The 22,471-nt window shown below is 43.4% G+C and overlaps 1 protein-coding gene across 15 annotated transcripts in view; it reads right to left on the bottom strand.

Moving 5' to 3' along the window:
* The window catches only part of VRK1 (VRK serine/threonine kinase 1), an 80,705-nt gene that overhangs the window by 5,313 nt on the left and 52,921 nt on the right, over nucleotides 1–22,471 (bottom strand). For 6 of the 15 annotated variants that reach the window (XM_070065628.2, XM_089322530.1, XM_070065634.2 and 3 more), the window contains 8 exons: nucleotides 22,097–22,205; nucleotides 21,880–21,972; nucleotides 19,767–19,899; nucleotides 18,897–19,017; nucleotides 18,260–18,318; nucleotides 14,703–14,881; nucleotides 12,233–12,295; nucleotides 710–800 (listed from right to left, as the gene is read on the bottom strand). In XM_070065628.2, coding sequence (XP_069921729.1) covers nucleotides 710–800; nucleotides 12,233–12,295; nucleotides 14,703–14,881; nucleotides 18,260–18,318; nucleotides 18,897–19,017; nucleotides 19,767–19,899; nucleotides 21,880–21,972; nucleotides 22,097–22,205 — 848 coding nt within the window. Of the gene's footprint in view, nucleotides 1–709; nucleotides 3,197–12,232; nucleotides 12,296–14,702; nucleotides 14,882–18,259; nucleotides 18,319–18,896; nucleotides 19,018–19,766; nucleotides 19,900–21,879; nucleotides 21,973–22,096; nucleotides 22,206–22,471 lie in introns of all 15 variants that reach the window. The other 9 variants (XM_070065633.2, XM_070065637.2, XM_051835941.3 and 6 more) reach the window with 4 other exon arrangements.

The raw sequence follows: 22,471 nt of genomic DNA, 5'->3' as shown, positions 1-22,471 counted from the left end.
TCTTTTTGTAATGGTATTGTGGGCAGAACTGAATCTCCCTCCACTGAGTCAAGTAAACCATCTGCAGCGAAACCCAGAACGTTAACTGGTCGTTTACTGACATACTGGACCAAAGGCTGACCCCGTCTTGCCCTCTGCAGTTGCTTCTGCCTGTAACGTCTCGGAACGACTCCGTTACCGGAAGTTTCTTCAGCATCAGTTTACCAGCCAAGAAGAAATTAACTGCACACTTTGCTTTTTGTGTCAAGTGCTTTGCAAAGTGATGATCTGACACTTTAATTCCTTGCTGCCTACCTTGCTGGGAGAAAAGAAGAGCGGGCAGACTTTATGGGACCACCAGGCAACCAGGGGAGTAGAGCATGGCACGGCAGGTGCACCAGCACACGGGAAGCCACCTGACTCCTGACTTTCCCTGGCGTTCCCAGAGCTGTGGCATCAGGCTCCAGCTCTAACCCTTCCAAAACAGCGCAGTGCTGCAGGCTCCAGATCTGCACATGAGCGTAGCTGCTTAGTCCCAACTCCACGATGACCTGGAAAGGCCAAGGGCAGCGACGTGTGTGTGAGACACTGCGACACACCCTGTACAGGTGGAAAACCTTGTAGGACGTTCTACAAAGAAAGCACCATGCTGTGGTGTCAACGACCAACCCCTCCCCCAGTGGGAGGAAGTGAAGTCCCTGTCCACCATGAAGGAAGCTAACCGACTTACGGGTTTGTATGGTCTCCTCCGTCTGCGCGCTTGAGCATTCCATATCTTCAACACTAGAGGCTGTGCTTTCTTCCTTTTCTTTCTTTCTCTTCTTACACATAAAATCGAAAAGAGAAAGATGGTCAGACAGTCAGATAAACAAATATACAAATTCATCGTATATTAGTATACACACAAGAATCTCAAAACACGGGACAAGCACTGTGGCACAGTGGGCTAAGCCTCTAGCTATGGCACCGGCATCCTCTATGGGCACAGGTTCATGTCCCAGCTGCTCCTCTTCCAATCCAGCTCTGTTATGGCCTGGGAAAGCAGCAGAAGATGGTACAGTGTTCGGGCCCCTACACTCATGTGGGAACCCGGAAGCTCCTGGTGGCGGATTGGCCAAGCTCCAGCCATTCACTGGGGAGTGCCCTAGAGGATGGATTTCCTTTCTCTCTCTCTCCCTCTCTGTCTGTAACTCTACATCCAAGTAAATAAACAAAATCTTTTAAAAAAAAATCTCAAAACATTTGTGGAAAAATGGATCTACAAGGTGATTGATTCAAATTTTCTTTGAATCCGGGAGTAGTGTTTTTCACAACAGGCACCTCCCACTCTGTGTGAAGCAGCCCTGGACATGAACGCGAGGACGTGGTGTGCCAAAATCCAGGGCACTCACAGGTCAGGACAGTGGTTCCCCCGGGAGGGAGGGAGCGGACAGACAGCACACGCCTGACCTGGATGGCAGGGAGGCCTGCTCCCCGGCTCGAGCCCACTACCCAAGGCTCTGCTCGTTCTCAAGGCTGATTTTTCAAAAACTCCTTGAAAACCACGTTTTACAAACATGCTGTCACCACTCACTCGGGCCAATGATCCGTACTCCCTCCATTTCACAAGGAGGGAGGCTGAGAGCGTGCAGGGAGGGCAGCTACTCAGTAAACGGAAAAACACAAGCTCACTTCATACATTATTACATCAATGGGCAGACCATGTAACACTGGTGGTAAAATTCTACTCTTGAGTCAGAATGGCAAATTGCTAATAATGTTTCTCTTTCGAGATAGTTTTTATTAAAAGTTTAAATAAATCTTATTGGAAACGAGTACTATGAAACTCTCCTAAAATAGTTTGGAACTCCCACCATTCTCTCAGACCTTTCCTAGTTTCTATTTTTCTTAATAACTTTACCTCATATACCTTCAAACTTAAGTGTGCTAAAATCCAAATCCTAATTCGAAGCTCCTGCAGGTCACCTACACTAAGTCTGCATTGTATAGGAAGCATCTGCTACTCCCGAAGGCCAGACGCACTGCCACAGAAGGCCCCGGGCTGTATTTCCTCACAATTGGTGGTGACCGAAATTTCCACCCGAGAGAGTTCTCTGCTGCAGGCCACTTTGTGTGCAGCTGCTAGGACACTGTTCTTTGTCCTAATGGCAACCATGGGTTGGTTCTGTTCCAAAGAGCTGCCTAGGAGAGCTGAACTCTATTCAAGCCATGTTACCTCAAAAACACAGTGGTCAGAACTGTTATCACCTATGTGTTACAAGTAATCCCACTGCTTCCAAACACGCTTACGGCAGGAATGGAAAGACCAGAATTCCGAGACAGCCTCGTGTTCCTAAAGAAAAGGCTTCCCCTATGTAAAAATAGCACCTTGAGGACACCTCACAAAGCTTCAAAAGGCATCCGTCTAGCAGATTTGCACAAGGAGGCACTGCTCCTCAAAATGGCTGTGGCTTCACACGGCTGAGGAGAGAGGGGAGAGTGCCTCACATCTTTCTTCTCCAAAGTGTCGCTTCATGATTACCATCTAAACCCTGCTGGGCTGAACAGATTGGCTCGATAATTACATACAATAACTGCAGTGGGCAGGTAACCCTCAGCTGGCACAGGGCAGCTCCCCTGTGAGAACTCCCATATGCAAACTGCTCCGACGCAGCGCATTAGGTCCATCTCTCCTGCCGGTGCACGGGCCTGATGCACGCCAGCCAGGACTCCGAGGTTAGCACGTCAGCAGATTTGTGATGCATTAGGCAGGAATAAACACAGACACTTGTGTTCGTTCAGACCAAAATTAAGGAGGAATATTTCAGTACTATATTGCTTTTCATACAGGAGAGAATGCATTTTCCAGTTTTTGGAGGGCAGATTTTTAAATGCTCATTATAAAGGGAGCTATGCAATGCATTCTACCCAAAGAACCCAGTGCAGTCATCTTGTTTGCAAGCTTATTTAATAAAAAAGAGCTTTCTTAATCTCCGTGCGGGTAAATTACACAGAAATGAAAATCAGACAGTATTCAACCAAGAAAAGAAACACCTGTGCTTTAGGCAGCACGCACTAGGTAAAGCACTGAATTGTTATTAATCCACACTTCAGCTTCAGCACAACTTGGCTAATACACGCATTCTGGACAGAAACGGCCAACAGTCAACAGACCACCAATTAAAAGATGAAACAAAACAGAACCTTCAGACTTCACACTGTGAGACTGTTATCCATCCTGTAAGGCAATGAGTGCAGTTTCAAACACTGGCCACCAGCGTCTTCTCCAAGTCTCCATACACGGCACTCAGCCATGGCCCACACCCCGAGGCTTCCCAGAGTGCTCACGCTGCCTCCCCGGGAACACTGACTAATCCAGTCTCTGGTTCTGTCACACCTACACGGGGTCTCACAGGTGACTCTGTGTTTACAAGTGAAACCAAAACACTGTACAACACACACAAGAATAACATAAAATAAACAGAGAGTGTGGTTTCCTTTTAATTCAGCACAGCTAAAACATCTTCAAAAGACTACTTTATTTCAAAGGGCATCAACATACACATTGCACGTGGTATTTCTGAAGTACGAAGACACGCCACTCTGAAACTCAGCTAATTAGCAGCTTCTCACCCCCAGTGTAGAAACAGGAAGACAAACTGGCCAGAAGCATTTGGGCTGATAATTTAACTAATAGTCTAAAGACTGAAGACCAGTTACAGACTTATGGCTCTTTCAGTAGAAAAGAGAATAAAACTTTTCAGAGGTAAAAAAAAAAAAAAAAAAAAAGAAGATCGATGCTTCCCTAGTCAAGCATGGAAAAATGGTCTCTAGATGGGGCCAAGGGCATCGCAGAAAAGCCAGGCCAACTCACTCACGGCCACAGGAGATGGGTCTTCAGCCAATGCTGCTCTGCCCCCATCCCCTCTCCACCAAAGCTCACAGATTTACTCTAAACTCAGAACGCACAGCCTAAATGTTCAATGCTTGGTCCTGTGCCTGTGCCCAAGAATAAAGAGTTCTAGCTAGAAAGACTTGTACGGGCCTAATCGATCAATCTTGTTTTATTTATCTGATGAAGGCCACTGGCAGTCACTGTGCCAATGTATAGTTCACAAATTACTATCGCACTCCTTAAAAAGAGCTACTAGTAAGACATCAAAAACAGACAAGACGCATCTATGAAGGCAAAGAAACAAATATGCTCTCCTCAACATGCACAAAACTAGACTTGGTTAAAACTCCACTCTCTGGACAGAAAAACTGAAGCTGGGGACAGAACAACGCCAAAGAAGATGAGCTCGGTGCTCCTCTCGGACGATGGCACAAAGCCAGACCTCAGCTCTGGGCCCGCGGCGCTCCCTCCACCGAACCACCCTGCCTCCCCGTGCGCTCCTCCGGATGCAACAGCAAGCCCAACTGTTCCCCTGCCCTGTAATACGGGCTTTGTGTAGACCATCTCTAACTCCTAGTTCTCTCCTACTACGAGGAGCTTTTAAAAATTCATAGAAAAATGGAATTAAAGATATTTTTATTTTGGTGCAAACAATTTTGAAATCCATGCCTACTTATAGGCTCTCTGACAGCAAGGACCATGGTTTTCCTCCTTTTCCTGATCCTTGCTGAGCTCAGCATGGTGTCTTACCCAAAAATATCTAGGGATAAACAGATGGTTTAGTGTCTTACCTTAAGTTCCTAAAAAATTGCAATGTTTGAGTGGGCATCAAGCAATTACAGATCTATTTTAAGAAAAGATCAGACATAATTAGAAGGAAAAGACGGGCAGTGGATTAGGAAATGAGTAAGTGACTTAGAGGGAAAGATGAATCTGAGGAAGATTCTGAAAATATCCTGCTGGAACGCACAGAACGGCGGGGGATGAGGACTACGGTGAGGAGAAGGAACACGATGCCCTTCCACAGCAGCACCGACCTCCGTCACGCGTGCTCACGAAGCTCTGCCGCGGACGTGCACTGTCCCAGACTGGGTTCTCAAGGTGAGCACGTGCGCTGTAAAATAAAGCACGCGCAATCTAGGCTGTTATAAAACACTCCACACACAGACAGGTTCAGGTCCTGCAAGTGTCAGTCCGTAGGTAAACCCCTTTTGTGTTCCCTAAATGACTACCTTGGACACGTATTTAAGGGAATTTCATTCTATGAAGTATTAATCCATACGTACACGTGGTGTGCGCGCAGCTTCTCCGTTAACCATAGTTAATGGTTGACTTTGGTTTTGCTGTGGTTATGTTACCTGTTATCTTTCTCCTGTCAATACTTTTAGTTGCCTACTCTGCAGGCAGGAAGATAAAGTACAACTCAAGTAATCCTATATGCATGTAAGAAAGAGTTTTTGCAAAAGAAAATATTTAAACACATGGTTAGGAGTGGGAGTTGTGGCACAGCAGGCTAAACCGCTGCTTGGGACATTCGCATCCCAGCATCTGGAATGCTGGTTCAAGTCCTCGTTGCTCCACTTCCAATCCAGCTTCCTACTAATGGGCCTGGGAAGTCAGCAGGTGATAGCCCAGTGCCTGATTCCCTGCCACCTACGTGGGAGCTCAGGATGGAGTTCTGGCTCCCGGCTTCAGGCTGCTGCAGGCATCTGGGGAGTGAACCAGCAGATGGAAGCTCTCCTACTCCCCTCCTTTTCCAGCCCTCTCTCTCTGCCACTCTTCCCTTCAAATAAAAATAAAAAAATCTTAAAGAGTACACAGTTTGGAATATCTATGTCCTTTATTAGTTCAAGTTATTTCACTTTGAAAATAGCACGAAGAATTAAGAATTTACTGTAATCATCTGAAAATGAGGCACTTAAAATCACTGTTAACTCATAAATAAGCCAAAAAATAACGTTGCATTTATAGGCTCTATCAGAATAAATAAATGTAAAAAAATTTATCTGCTTGGCTATCAGAATTGATTGGCGGCTCCACAGACAATACATTTGTTAGCAAAAACACTGCTTTCACAAGGCAGGCACGGTGTGTCCGCCTGCTCATTCTGCAGCACCTTGCTGTGCCCACCAGTCTGGCCTGCTGAGGAACTAGAGAAAGCCGCTGAGCAGCCCAATCACCATTCATTCTAGAAGAGACTCTCGGCTGACGAGCAGGTGCGCTGAGAAACAAGCGGAACTTTGAGCACATGATCTGCAAGGGCACTACAGGCAGGGCAGTGGGTTCAGTCACCACTTGTGATGTTGGCATCCCATATCACAGTGCCAGTTCAAGCTCCCGCTACACAGCTCCCCGCCATGAGCCTGGAAGGCAATGGAGGATGGTCCTAGTGCTTAGGCTCCTTCCACCCATACAGGAGACCAGGATGCAGTCCTGACTCCCGGCTTCAGCCGGACTCAGATCAGGCTGTTGCAGCCATTTGGGGAGGGAACTGGCAGATGGAAGCCCTCTCTTCTTCTCTCTCTTCCTCTCCCCTAGTGCCACTCTTCCTGGAACTTCAACTTGCAGTTACTTAACAAGCTGAAAGATGTCTCTAAAGATTTGATGAACTAAGACCTAACGGACTAACATATCAGTGTGTTCTCTCCGATGTTAGGGACCATATGACATCTATTCATTCATGAACTCCTCAACACTTCATTAATGTCAAAAATTGGGGCCGGTGCTGTGGCGCAGCGGGTTAAAGCCGTAGCCTACAGTGCCATATGCATGTCAGTTAAGAGTCCTGGCTGCTCCACTTCCAATCCAGCTCTCTGCTGTGGCCTGGGAAAGCAGCAGAAGATGGCCCAAATCCTTGAGCCCCTGCACCCATGTGGGAAACCCCGAAGAAGCTCCCGGCTCCTGGCTTCAGTCAGTCCCAGCCCCAGCCATTATGGCCACTGGGAAGTGAAGCAGAGGATGGAAGATCGCTCTCTGCCTTTCAAATAAAATAAATTAAAAAAAAAAGGAAAGAAAGCTAATACTTTTAAATACTTCAGTTGTGGTGGGGATTCAACTGATCTCAAGCCACGTACAAACAAGTTTGTTACAAAACAAATCAAATTATATATCTGAATTACCATTAAAGACAGACTGCCCAGGGGTGCTGTATGGCACTGCACTGGAGACGCCAGCCGTCCTACCACAGTGCCGGAGACGCCAGCTGACCCTATCACAGCGCTGGAGACGCCAGCCGTCCTATCACAGTGCCTAAGATGCCAGCTGTCCTATCACAGTGCCTGAGATGCCAGCCTTTCTACCACAGTGCCGGAGACGCCAGCCGACCCTATGACAGTGCCTGAGATGCCAGCTGTCCTACCACAGTGCCGGAGATGCCAGCCGTCCTATCACAGTGCCTGAGTCACCAGCCATCCTGTCATAGTGCCTAGGTCTGAGTCCCGGCTTCGCTTCTCACTCCTTCTTCCTACTCATGTGCACCCTGGGAAGCAGCAGTGACTGACAAGTCAAGCAGCTGGGTCCCTGTCACCCACACGAGAGACCCGGATTGAGTTTTGGGCTCCTGGATTCAGCCTGGTGCAGGACTGGCCATTGCAGGTATTTGGGGGGTTGAACCAATGTCTCTATACCTTTCAAATAAAATGAAAATAAATAAATAAACAGGCTGATTTTCCCCTAAATAAATCCATGACCACAAATTCCTAATTCCTGAACACTCAGCAAAAACTAGCAGACACAGCACTTGGTGGAGAGGAGTCCTCTGCTCTCCATCCACTACCCACGCTTCATTAGCATCACTCAGCAGCTTCCTGGGTGAAAGCTAACTACGAACTAATTAACTTGATATATATATGCTTTTGATATAAATAAATTAGGGAACTACATCTTTATTTCACAGTAATTACCATCTTGTCTTTCATTTAAAAATGAACTTTTACCAATTCATGATCATTTATTCAAAACAGTCTATTTTATAATGCACTCATCAAGCAAAAAAAGCCTCTCTCTATATGACTATAACAGAATACTGGTATCTGCCTAGCCTAATACCCTATTTCATACACTGAACTCTCAAGAATGTGTATTAGGTCAAAGATGGTATTAACAGACCAAATGAAAACATTCCACGTTATTCTCTTGGGAACAAAAAACAAAAAAGATGAGAAGTTCACAGTGAGTGAAGTAACAGCACCGCAACAGCTCTTCAGTTACGTCCACGGTCACTGGCTGTGCGCCTGCCACTACACGGAGCACTTTACGCCTTTTAAATCCATACAACAGTGTTAAATGCAAGATGGGTGACATTATTTCCATACAAGTATTTTTCAAAATGTGTCCTTTATTAAAAAGAAAGGCACAGGGGCCAGCATGGTGGCGCAGCGGGTTAAAGCCCTGGCTTGCAGTGCTAGCATCCCATATGGGCACCGGTTCTAGTCCTGGCTGCTCCACTTCCAATCCAGCTCTCTGCTATGGCCTGGGAAAGCAGTGAAAGATGCCCCAAGTCCTGGGGGCCCTGCAGCCACGCTGGGGACCCGGAGGAAGCTCCTGGCTCCTGACTTCAGTCTGGTGCAGCTCCAGCCATTGGGGCCATCTGGGGAGTGAACCAGTGGATGGAAGACCTCTCTCTACCTCTCTCTGTAACTCTTTCAAATAAATAAAATAAATCTTAAAAAAAAAAAAAAAAAAAAAAGGACACAGAAATGTTTAACATTCCCTAAGACCTAGTCATGATGCCATCAGAGAAAAATGGCCCCTTGATCTAACACTGTCCTTTTTGCTCTGCATCCTGAGCGCATCTTGCCAACCACGTCCTTTTGTGACTTCAACAAAAGTTTCCTGGGCACAACCCAAGGCATTTACATGATTTCAAGTTTCCCTCTGTATCTCTTACTACAAGGTACTTGCGTATACAAACATCAAAACAGGGCACAAGCATATCACTGTCTACAGATCAAAACGAGGCACCGAGCAGGCAGCTGGCACAGTGCGAAGACACTGAGTGAGATGCCCATATCCTTCAGCGGTGTCACGTGGATTCAACGCCTGGCTCCAGCTTCCTGATAACTGGACTCTGGGAAGCAGCAACCATGGCTCCAGTAACTGGGTTCATGCCACCCACACGGAAGAACTGGACTGAAGCCTTAGCTCCCGGCTTCTGCCTGGCCCTGGCCCAGCCCCAACCCCAGCCACATGGGCACTCACAGTGCCGACCAGTGAATGGGAATGCATGCATGCTGTTTGTTGTACACACTCACTTGCTCTCTGCCTTTCAAACATTAAAAAAAAAAAAAAAAAAAAAAAAAAGCCCCCAAACTGGGCATAGGGCTGATTAATTGTATTCAAGGTCTAGAAGTTCCCAATATCTGCTATGCCTTTTTGCAAAAGGGCGATTTTCTATGTGTAAGCTAGAATCTAGACACTCAAATTTTGATTTGCAGAGGCTCTCAACTATGCCTGCACAATGAAATCACCTAGGAAGCTTTATAAAAATCCTGTGGCCTGGGTTCCATGCCATAGCTTTTAATTTAATTTGTCTGGGGTGCAGCCCAAGCAGTGAGATGGTTAAAAGATCCCAGGTGATCACGCTACTACACAACCCAGTTGGAATGTCCTTCCAGACTACACAAAGGAACTAAAAGATAGCAGTCTGAGACGCAGCAGGCTGGCATGTGCATTCCATACCAGAGTGCTGGTCAGAGCACCGGATACTCCATTTCTGATCACCTCCCTGCTAATGCTCCTGCTCACATATGTGGGCCCCTGTCACCTATGTGGGAGACCAGGATCAAGGTTCTTGGCTCCTGGCTTCAGCCTGGCACAGACCCAGCTGTTGCAGGCATTTGAGGAGTGAACTAGTAGATGGAAGACTGAGCTCCATCGTGGTCTCTCTCTCCTTCCTACCTCTGATATTCTGTTTTTAAATAAATAAATACATTTTTTTTAACAGGACCTGGAGAAGAAGTCCCAATACTCAGAAAAGAAGCTCTCTGGCCACAAGTCTCGCTCATCCCCTGAAATCACTAGAAGTAAACCTCTGTAGTGAACACTATATTAAACTAACAAACAGGTATATAAGCATTCCCACTAAGGATGCAAAAACATAAACAGATAATGGAGGCTGGCAAAAATCTAAGGAAAATCACAGAAGCACAAAGACACTAAGCTCAAACAGGCATAATTCCTATTCCAAAAGAGTTAATGTTAAAAAATTATCATAATCGACTATTTTCAGAGAGACTTAAGAGACCATAGCACCAATAAAACAAGAATAAGATGCATTACAAAGAGGGTCTGCTGAGGACAAGGAAGAATAAAAGGAAAAACAAAACAACACACATACCACAATGAAATGCAGAACGCCAGAACAAAACAAAAAACCAAGACGCTTCAAGCGTGGAGAAATCAGAGCTCCAACAAGATACAAAAATCCACAGAATTATCTAGTACCAAAGCAGTGTCTTCAAATTGAGAAATCACCAACAGCACAATAGGGCTCAACGCCGGCACAACACAGACATTTTTTGACTTTCCAGCTTCAACAAGTTTACCAATCAAGTTCTCTAAAAAATCATTTGAGCATATCCTCTTGAAAATTAATCCAAGCAAAAAAAAAACAGTAACAAAAATATCAGGTGATGACTAACTCTAAATAACAACACATAGCACACAATGAACAAGAAAACTACAAAATCTCAGGTGACTACAACACAGGACACGGGCAGGGTTTATTCAGGCAGGAAAAAGACACAGATTCTAATTAATCCACATGTTTACACATACAAATAGCTAAAATGTGTTTTAAAAAATAAGACTGGAAACATTTTGGGGATAATAGAAACAAAGTACTCAGCTCTGGCAAAACAAAAAGATGCTGACAACCCCATTTTTTAATGGACAAAAGAACACTGACATGCATGTCACAAAAAATGATAATCAAGGCCAGTGGACATAGAAAAGCTGTTCCAACTCAACACCTATCAAAGAGATTAAATTAAAACCATAAAAAAAAAAAAAAGAAATCCGTAAACATCCACCAAAACAGGTAAAACTAAAAATCATGCGATGGCTAGTGTCAGCGAGTAAAAGGAACTGTCCTAAGCTGCTGACGAGAATAAATTAAGACAGCAGCTCTGGCAAACCGCTTGGCTAAAGCTAAACACATGTAACCCCTGGGCTCCACCAACTCCACTGCGATCCACTCAACCTGGAAAAAACGCTTCCCAGAAGAAACTGTAGGAATGTCTTTAAATAGCATTATTGTAATTGTCAAAATTTAGAAACAATTCAAGTGTCCATCACTATGGTAAATAATGGAGACCACACAGCAATTGGAGTACCGTAATGGAGTACCATACACCAATGAAAAACATGAACATTTTCAACAGCCTGTAAACCTAGAGACATACAACTGAATAAAATATACAAAATTATATAACATATGACAACATTCCTATAAATTAAAAAAAGAAATGAAAAAAAAACTACTGCGAGTGCCTGGGCCCAAGCCCTGGCTCCACTTTCAAGCCCAGCTTCCCACTGCTGCTTGGGTCCCTGACAACTGTGTTCTAGACTCCCAGCTTCAGCCTGGCCCAGCCTGGGTTGTTGTGAGCACCTGGGAGAGTGAATCAGCGAATGGACGATCGCTGTCTGTCTCTGTCTCTCAAATAAATAAATTAAAATTTATAAAAGAAAAAATAAAGAAATGGCAAAATCAATTCTGGTAACAATCCATATCTTGCTGTAGGTACTATTTAAATTCATATGTTCACTTTGTAAAGTTCACACCCACACTGTTCTGTATATATGTAATACTATCACTTAAAGTTGACAAAATTCAGTCAAAGAGGTTCAAAATAAGTAACTCAATAATGGAACTAATGAAAAAAATTGCCAGTAAACACTGAATCCACTTCAATGCAGAAATGGTCAACCCTTTAGAAACCAAAAATGTTTCAACGTCAACAATCTAAATTTATATAATTAAAATAGCTTATTACTACTGTGTGATGCTGAAACACATTTCCACCGAATGTGGAGGGTACGTGGGGGCAGGACTTGAACCACAGGCAAGCAGACGCGATCAGCTCAGAGAGGAGGAAGCTGTCTGCTGGGGCAGCGAGCGGCAGGCAGCTCATCGGCAGTGCTGCCTCAGCTCCTGGTATCCCGCACCGGGCTAAGGGCCAGCAAGGATTTATTCAACAATGGTTAGTGATTTTCCAAAGAAACTCTGCAAAAGCCAACTAACATAGCTAAAGAGGAACACATAAAAATTAGGCAGTAACAAGGGGAGAAGGAACAAAGGGTATGTGTACATCACTCAGAGGGAGCCACAGTCTACTGTCTAAAGGCAACACAAGTGGCAGGACCAAGCTACAGACCTACCCCAGGAACAAGACCCGGGAGACTCCAATCAACAGTGCTTTTTGTTGACTTGGGCAGGCAACTCTAGAGAAAAATAGCCAACGGAAGTATTAATGTCCTTTTAACTTGGCAAAGCTCTTTCCAGTGAATGAAGCTGTTCTCAACCCTGAAGGGACAGGGAGGAATTCTGTCAGGACACACCTACATGTTATTGATCTCTGTAGCCCCAGAGATCAAGGTTAGATCAGGCACATAAATCAGACCTTATTTATACATAACTGTTGAAAGTTAATGTAACAAAATGCACGGAATCCAACAGCTACTGCACTGTACTGCCGGATTCAAGCAAAAGTGTTCAGTTTCAATCAACAAGGAAAACGTTCAGCTCTGTACTTTTTAAGGGCAGATGTACACTTGGCCTCTTTGCTAGCTAACCTTATAATACACCAACATTCCGTGCTTCCGACGAAACTCCGGCCGCTGGACTGTAGACATTTCCATGTAGGTAAATTCCTATCTTACCTTCCTTTCCAAATATACTACACCATAGTCAAGCATGGCTACCAAAAATTAACAGTAACCTTCTTCATTTCATGGCTGATCAATTTCTTTCAATCATAAAAGCTATCTCTTAGGAATATAAGGAGAAATATACACTGAACTGATTAAGCCTATCCATTTCCAAAAGAGAGTTGAGCTTGATAAATACAAAACACATACACTTCATAGTTTAAAAAACTGGAACAAAGGGAAAGAGAACAAATATGATAATCATAAGCATTAACAGAATTTCCAAGATTAAGCATCACATTTAGAAGCCTCATATTTTGTCCTAAGCTTCTTGGTAACCACAGCAAAAAAAAGGAGGGGAGGGGGCACATGAATTTACACATTGCTAAAAACCAAACAGCTCTATGTCAGAAATGAGTACACAAAACACAGTGAGCTCACGAAGCAAATCTCCTACTAGTTCATTCAGTCCCACCCCAAATGAAGCTTTCTGCCTGCAGGGGAGGATCCAACAGGGCTCTCCAGTCCTCTGAAGTTCCCAAGGAGTACCTGGGTATGTACCTGGGTACTGGGGCCGCAGACGGGAGCTCTGCAGCAGACCGGCCTGCTCGGCCGTCGAGCCAGCCAGGCTGCAGGGAGCACACCCCCCAGCAGACCCGTCATCGAGCCAGCCAGGCTGCAGGGAGCACACCCTCCAGCAGATGGCCGTCGAGCCAGCCAGGCTGCAGGGCGCACACCCCCCAGCAGACCGGCACCAACAACAGGGACGTGCAAAGGAAGGAACTGCTCTGGACAAGTTCTGGCTGCAGAAGAGACCTCACCTCTCAAGCAGTAAAATGTTAGACAACAACACTAAGGCAGCCAGCTGCAGACCCCAACACAGGGACTCTGTCCTGAGCAGTACGAAACATGCTCTGTATTTAAGCATGTATGCAAACAGGAAGTTTGCTACTTTTCTGAAAAGTCCCCCTCAGTCTTCCACGTCACTGTCTTCATTTCAAACCTGACGTGGTTTTCAGCATACCTGCAGGCCACAGAGATGCAGCACATGCAAGTCACACAGACCTGCGACTTCAGATTCTACAAAGGAAGTTCAAGCCATCATCTGATTTTGAAATCCCTATCTCCTCTGTAAGTTAAAGACTTTAGAAAATCATTTAGTATGCCTCTGATTTCAAAGAGAGAAAAACACTTTTTAGTTATTTTTCTTATGGCTTGGAATATGAGATTTCCAAAGAAATTTACTGGAATTTAGAGTTAATGACAGTAGAAATGGTAATATAAAAATATTTTTCTTCAGAAAGTAGCCTTCCCCTCCCATATAAAAACAGCTAATATATTTTATTAAATAATTTCAGATAACAGAGGAAATCAGAAAGCTTATCAATAAGTTAATTATTAAAAGCAACCAAAAGTAAATCAATAAGGTAATGCATACCTGCAAAATCTAAATTTAAATGGTATCAGGGGTCTTTACATGTTTACAAAGTATTTCTACCTTAAGTTTATTATTTCTTAACATTTCCCTCCAAATAATGAATCCCCTTGTATGCAGATACTTTCTATGGAACATTTTGTATGTTAAAATGGTAAGTACATCACACAACAAGGCCGTTCTCTAATGGTGAGACACTTTGGCCACAGCACAAACAAGGAAAAACCAAGGAACACGTAAAACCCAAAGGGGCAACCTGGGAATAAAAGAACATATAAATCACTAACTCAGTGCCCCATCAAAACCCTCCTGCCAGATACCAGCATTCCAAATTAAAGTCACTCAGGAACGTGGTAACTTGCTGCTGGACTCAAGACACACGTCAACACTCACTTTCCTGCAAGCCCTCCACACGCTCTGTTCTCACACAGGAAGCACCAGCAGTCTGTCACTCACTTCACTGATACTGCTCAGCGACCTAAAATCAGGAGCTGTGGCGATTATAATCACAATAAGCCAAAAGGATAACTTAGAAACAAAATTCACCTTCGTCACTGTCTTCGCTTTCAAATCTCCGTTCTCCACAACACTGAGGTCCAGTTTGCCATCATCCTTACTTCCTATAGCTTTTAGTCCTTGCAGAAGAATATCTCGTAAATTTTGATAAAGAGGTTTTTCAGTATAGCCCAGTAATTTCACTGTTTCCAAGTATTTAGCAATTTCACCTAAAAGAATAAATCATTTTATTATAAATTTTAATCACAAATCCAAAATATTTATTTTCTTCTCCTAAGAAAATTATTCACAGATATAATCAGATTAGAATGGAAATGTACATCTTGTTGAGACATAATTTTTTTAAATCATTTCAATGAAAAATATGCTTTTGAATTCAGGAATTATCAAAGTCAAAAAAATTATTTTGAGATAACATGTAAAAACATTTTTGTAATTCTGAGCAACAATGAGAAATACATAATTAAAATTTAAATATGCATTAAAAATAATCATTTAAAACCATAAAAAATAAAAAGGGCCTAGAATAATTATGAAAGTAAATCCTTTTTTTTTTTTTTTTTGCTATAGAAGCCACTAGTTGTATGGCACATGGCTAGATTCTTTGTGTAAATGAGAAATAAAACACACCCAAAACAGGTTAACAAAGAAAAAAGAAAGCAAGACAAACAAGGTCTTCCCATGAAGAAAAACCGGCTTCTGAATGCTAACAGGTTTATTGCACACTGAGACAGAACCACACCATAAAAAGCCTGGTAGCCAAAGTCAACACCTGTCAACATCAACAAATCCCCTTCCACTTCCTCAGCCCTAGACTTGGACCCACTGCCTCGTACACAGGTCCTGGAGGTGTGAGTGCCATCCGCTCCAATCCCAACAAAGCCTAACCCTCTAGCTCCTCAACCTAAAATCTTAAGAGCAGTCATCCTTAAATCTTTGCTTCCCACACATCAAAAGATTTGGTCAGTCCTACATATACACAGTCACTAATTCAAATACTATGAATCAGGCACTGTTCTGGATTCTTAGAACTTATCAGGAAAAACAGAGACAAAAACCCCAAACGTCCACTTTCCTCCTCTGATGGAGACCCACAAGAACCATAACATGAACACCGCCATGTCTGGCTGAACACTGAGACCGTTCCCAGGGAGGAGGAGACGTGACAAAGACACCACTCTACCACTGCAATTCAGTGTGACAGAGCAGGCCGGGTGATTTCAACCAGTGTAAGATGGTAAGAAAAGAAACAGAAGGCAGAAAGAATGGAACAGGAAATGTAAAACAGTCTTCAGTCACAAACAACACAATCATACACATAGAAAATCCCACACAATCTACAAAACTACTAGAACCAACAACAGGCACATCTAGCAAGGTTACAGGATGCAAAATAAATAAATAGAAACCTAACTTATTTCTATACACCAGCAAAAAGCAATTTGGAAAATGAAACTGTTAAAAGCTACCACCAAAAAGCTTCAAATATCTAACAACAAATGCAATAAAATATGGGTGAGATTTTTTCAGATTATAAACAGTTAAGAGAAATTTCAAGACCAAATTTAATGCCATTCTATTGTACTAAAAAATTCAACAGTATATAAAGATGTCAGGGCTCCCCCAAATTAGTCTGCAGAGCTAATTCAGTCCCAAAGTTCCAGCAAACTGAGGGGCGCGTGTGTATGCGTTTATGTGTATGTGTGCGTGCGTGTGTGTGCGTATGTGCACGCGAGTGTGCGTGTTGGTATATGTGATTCGAAAGGTGAGTCTAAGCAGAAATGCAAACAACCCAGAAGAGCAAAACAGCACAGTCAAGTTAAAGAAAAACAGTGATAGAGGACAAACCACCAGGTGTCACGACATAAGATAAAGCTATAAGACAGTATAGCTCAACAGACCAAAAGAAAAGTGCATGCATTTGGCATAGTGGTTAAGATGCCACTCCCGGGCTGGTGATGTGCTGTAGAAGGTTAAGCCCCTGCCTGTAGCATCAGCATCCGATATGGGCACCGGTTCAAGTCCCGGCTGCTCCACTTTCGGTCCAGCTCCCTGCTAATGCACCTGGGAAAAGCAGCAGAAGACAGCCCAAGGGCATGGCCCCCGCACCCACCTGGGCAACCCAGAAAGAGCTCCTGGCTTCAGCCTGGCCCAGCCCTGGCTGTTGCTGCCATCTGGGGAGTGAACCAGCAGATGGAAGATCTGTCTGTCTCCTTCTCTCTGCATCTCTGCCCTTCAAATAAATAAATCTTCTTAAAAGTCAATAAACCTTAAAAACAAAAAAAGACAGGATTCCCTTCGGGTTGCCTGCATTCCACACTGGAGTGCCTGTGTTAGTCCCAGCTCCACTCCCAAGTCCAGCTCCCTGCGAACACAGACTGGGAGGCAGCACCTGACGGCTCAGTAGCTGGGTGCCTGCCACCTGCACTGAGACCTGGACTAAGCTCTCTGGTTCCTGGCTTCAGCCAGGCTCAGGCCCGTTTGCTGCAGACATTTGGGGAGTGAACCAGCAGATGAGGGCATTAATTAAATATTTTTTAAAACCTGACAAAAAAGAACAGTTTAAAGAGTCCAGAAACAGATCCACAGATCCACACTTGTTTTATGCCAAAGGTGTCACCGGTGGAAAAGAATGGTCTTTTCTTTCAAGAAAAGTTGTGGGGGTCAAATGGATATAAACAGGGAATGAAGAAGAAAATGACCCCTCCTTGGAGCTGGCGTGGTAGAGTGGGCTGATACACTGCAATGCAGGTCTCCCACACTGAAGTGCTAGTTCAAGTCCCGCTGCTCCACTTACTAATGTGCCTGGGAAAGCCTTCTCTCTCTCTCTCTCTCTCTCTCTCTCTCTCTGCCTCTCCTTCTCTAACTCTGACTTTCAAATAAATAAATAAATCTTTTTTTTTAAAAAAAAAAAAAAAGGGTTTGTTTTTTGTTTTACTTATTTAAAAGAGTCACAGACAGAAAGAGAGGACAGACAGACAGACAGAATCTTCCATCCACTGGTTCACTCCCCAAATGGTCACAACGGCCAGAGCTGGGCCAATCCAAAGCCAGGAGCCAGGAGCTTCTTCAGGGTCTCCCACATGGGTGCAGGGTCTTGGGCCATCTTCCACTGCTTTCCAAGGCACATTAGCAGGTAGCTGGATCGGAAGTGGAGCAGCCAGGTGTCAAACCGGCACCCAATATGAGATGCAGGCGTTGCAGTCAGCAGCTTTACCTGCTATGCTACAATGCCAGCCCCTTGGCAGGGATTTTCAATTAATGTATTCAATGATGTATAACCAATGTCTAGAATAGCTGTTGGCGCACAATAAAGTCTCAATAAATACTAGGTGAATAAATGAATTAAATTTGCTTTATTTCCTGAAAACAATGAACAATGATTGAACAGGACTCAACTATTCAACAACTCACCTTTGGGAAGGGATGTGCTTTTCTCATGAAGCAGCCTCAATACAGTGATTAAACACCCAGAACTGAGATATATATAGACAGACAGATACAGACATAGACACAGACATAGATATCATGCCTTTTTTCTCCCACAAAAACCAAAATCTCTATGAACGTTTAAGAAATTTTCCTACCTGGCTTGTTTTTCTCAGGAAAACATTTATCCATCAAACCTGCAATATCTTCTCTGTACCTGTTACAGAATGAATCATGGTTTGAAGCTTCATGTCACGCACAGGACATTATTAACATCTAATAACAATGACGGGCACATAAGCAGCATCGTGTCACATCCTACACATGCTGACAGACTCTCCTAAGATAAACGGACAGGCACCAGCACTTGGTGTACTGGGTTAAGCCAGCATCCCTACAGGAGCACAAGTTCCAGGCCTAGGTGCCCAGACGCAGACCCAGCTTCCTGCTCATGTACCTGGGAAGGCAGGGAAGACGGTCCAAGTACTTGGGCCCTTCCACCCATGTGGGAAACCAGGATGGTCCCAGCTTTCTGGCTTCAACCTGACCATTGCCGGGAAGTACATCAACAGATGGAAGATCTCCTTCTCTTTCATTCCCTCTTTCAAGTACATAAATCTTTTTAAAAAATAACATAAATTGAACAAAAAACCAACGAACTTTATTGTTTTACAAGTACTTTCTTATTTCTACAATAAGATCAGGTGAAACTATAATTCTTGACAGAAATTCTGACTAAAACACTTTCTTTATCCTGATTTTGTCCAGAACAATTTATTTTAGGTTCTCCTTTACCTAATTTTGGAATCTCTAACATAGTTAGGGTCTTTCAAATTATCCTCCCAAGGAAGATGGCCACTGAGCCACTGGACCATGCAGTAACCAAGGATTTCCAAATCACCACGTCTCGATGGGGCTGCAAAGACAAAAGATAAAGTATATTGAAATACCTCCCACGGTGCAAGTTCAAGTATCCACAAAGCGACAAAATAAAACAGTCCAATTCCAAGTCTAGTTTTCATCATAAAATTTTCAGAATCATTTTTTTAACAGAATCAATTTCTTATTTGACAGATAGAGTTAGACAGTGAGAGAGAGAGACAGAGAAAAAGGTCTTCCTTCCATTGGTTCACCCCCTAAATGGCCGTTACGGCCAGAGCTACGCCAGTCTGAAGCCAGGAGCCAGGTGCTTCTCCTGGTCTCCCATGGGGTGCAGGGCCCAAGCACTTGGGCCATCCTCCACTGCCCTCCCGGGCCACAGCAGAGAGCTGGACTGGAAGAGGGGCAACCGGGACAGAATTAGGCACCCCACATGGGATGCCAGCGCTGCAGGCGGAGGATTAACAGAATGAGCCACAGTGCCAGCCCCCAAAACATTCTAATTAAGCAAAATAAAGCCACAAAGAAGCCCTCCTTGCAGCTGAGTGAATCACCTCACTGCCAGAACCTTCTTGGTTGTCTGAGGGAGGGAGGAGGGAGGAGGGAGGAAACACAAGATGGCTGGCGACACACTGCAGGGCCTGTGCCATCTGTCCTCTGACCTACTGCTGCCTCTCAACTCTTATTTACTAACTTATCCATTTATTTGGCCCTAATTAAGACCTGGGCAGAGCCTGGTCAAAAACATTAGCAATTTATTTCTCATTCAGGTACCTCCTGACATACCCACGCCATTGTGTGCATCGATACTGGTGAATTCAAGGGTGCCGTCGTGACACCTCTTGGGGTCTTCTTTGTATTCTTTATGAACTCCTTCTGGGCAGTATCGATAAGCAAGGCCATAGTCCACCAAGTACACCTATAAATTTCCAAGTACCAAGACAAATTAAAGCCAAAATCATTAAAGCACAGAAATAAAATACTGTCGTGGGGGTGGAGTAACTGACAGGACTATACCAAAACACTCTAAAAAGTCAAATCCAAAATGCAAACAGCAGCAAATATTGAATTCTGAGGGACTTTTTTAAAAATAAAAATGTTAACTAACCATGTAGCTACAGTTCAGATAATACCACATGACTTTATGTACTTCGTCGACAACTATGTGCTACACTTGTAATTACTCATCTGCTCAACTGGAGCAAGGAGTGTAACTCTTACGCTTTTTCTTACAAAAATGTTCAAAACAAAATTGAACAGTCACACTGATTCAACACAACTGCCACTTTCTGCATAAAAGAGCACAGCACCCCACACAGGGCCAGCGATGCCCCTGACGGAGGGCACGTCAGTCGCAGTCTCGTCCTGTTGCTTCACTTAAAAATAATCAAATACTAATTTACTCCATAAAACATTTCACAGTAAAATCACGATCTGAAGAACTTTTAGATGAGACCCTTACCTACATTTAAATACTATATATTAATAAGTCAAGTCTTCATAATTAAAACTGAATTTAATATCATATCCACACACATTTCCGGGCAATTACAACTGGTCTTATTAGCACACAAAGCTAATAAATTTGGCTTTCTTTTATTCCATCGCCACATATTACATCTTTAATTCTGGTAACTGTGACACAGGAATGCATGTGTGCACAAAGAGAAACTGAAAGTAAAAATATGGAGATGGATCCGGCACACACATAAAATGTTAGAAGAACAATCCCATCCAAAGCGCATGCCTAAAGGGTGACCAAGCTGAAAAATCTTTCGATAAAATAAAAAATGTAGCCTGTTGTAGTCAACCGCAAACTGATATATATATAAGTGATACAAGTATTTCTGCTTATTACATTGTACAAATCCAGTCTACTTCAATTAACAATGTCCTCCTTGTTCAGGTTCTCAGCTAACAGAGAAACAGCTAGAACAAGAGGGCTAAAAAGAACTGGATAACTGCCTCCGGCGGTTCCCCATCAGCACACAAGCACAGCATCTTCCTTTTGTTCCATCTGCCGGGACTGACTTTGGGAGAGGAGAAGCAAACCCATGAGATGGTCCGAAAACAACGAGAGTCAAAGGAAAAACCAGACATAAAGACAGGTTTGAGAAAGAAGGATGAAATAGAGAACGCTGAAAAATAATTACATAAAGTGCCCAACACATTTAAAATGTGTAAATCTCCCTTTTATACACGAGATCAAGAGAAAAGGCAGACTTCCCGTGAATTCGCAGGCCCAACTGCGAGTGTCAGCTAAAGCCTCCTTTACCAGGCTCACAGGACAGCTGCACGGAATCACAGGTCCCTCTACTCCAGCTAACGGACCCAGACACAGGCAGGGTACTACTAGCATCTTTTCTTTCCTTAGAAAGTAAATTACAAAGAAAATGTAATAAACTTTAAAAAATGCACGCTGGAATTCTAAACACCAAGCGTATACAAATTTAGACAGCTAAGGTATTTCTGTAAACCAATTGATTTGAACAATCAACATGTTAAAGACCAAATTTTCCAAGTAACAGAACACTTACATTTGATGGATTTCTTGAACAAAGGAAATAAAAAAAGTGACAAAGCAGACAGGCAAACATAATTCATTGGTGTACTATATAATTTTAAGCTTCCACTCCCAAATAGCTATTTGAAATTCATTTTGTATCACAAGTACTTCTTCTGAATATTATTTAGGGCAAAATAGCCAACTTGATAAAGTGCCAACAAACTGCATCGAAACGGAGAATGTTAACTAGATAAAAGTGTCAAGAAGAAATATTATTATCACCATATCTACTTCAAAAAGTAAAACTTCTGCGTGGGTTCAAAAGTTCAAAGCGACCATACTTGTTTCCAAACAACACATTTTAAATAGTAGAAATTAAAGATACACAACTACCTGGTCAGGATTCTTGTAGCTCAGGAGGAGATTCGAGGCCTTGATATCTCCATGTACATACTCATGCTCGTGAATATATTCCAGAATATCCAGCTAGGAAAGCATCACACAGGAGAAATTAATGTAATACCTAACGCCAACCAGCAGAGGACCGAGCTCCAACATGCTAGCCTTTATTAAAAAGAATTCTTTGAAAACAAAAATGTAGCTCACATACAATTCTTAAGCTTAGCTGCAAGACAGTTTTCCGAGAAAACCTTCTGGCATTTGCTTCGTATATTTTCTGAAGGTCACTCCCAAAGCGATCCATTATCATAAACCTGTAACTGAAGACAAACAAGAAAAGTCAATGAACAAAATATAACTCAGGAAAATCTACTTTGCAATGACTAATACCCTTTCAGAGTAATTTGTTCCAAGGCAAAGTTTAGTAAGACAGTATTCTAAAGAAATAACCCAAGAGAAATATAAACGTTTGGAACAATTTCCCCCACTAGAAAGCTCAAGCCCAGCCTACTGCTCTGTCCTCTGTCCCCAGAGGGTCTCCGCTCTCTGCTGGTCACTGCACACAAGACCTGAAGATACCGCTCAC

The sequence above is a fragment of the Oryctolagus cuniculus genome, chromosome 20 (assembly GCF_051225735.1).
Source record: "Oryctolagus cuniculus isolate XC-2025 breed Fujian yellow rabbit chromosome 20, ASM5122573v1, whole genome shotgun sequence".
Taxonomy (NCBI): Eukaryota; Metazoa; Chordata; class Mammalia; order Lagomorpha; family Leporidae; genus Oryctolagus; species Oryctolagus cuniculus.
The sequence above is the reverse complement of the archived record's forward strand: the minus strand, read 5'-3'. Positions and strand labels throughout refer to the sequence as shown.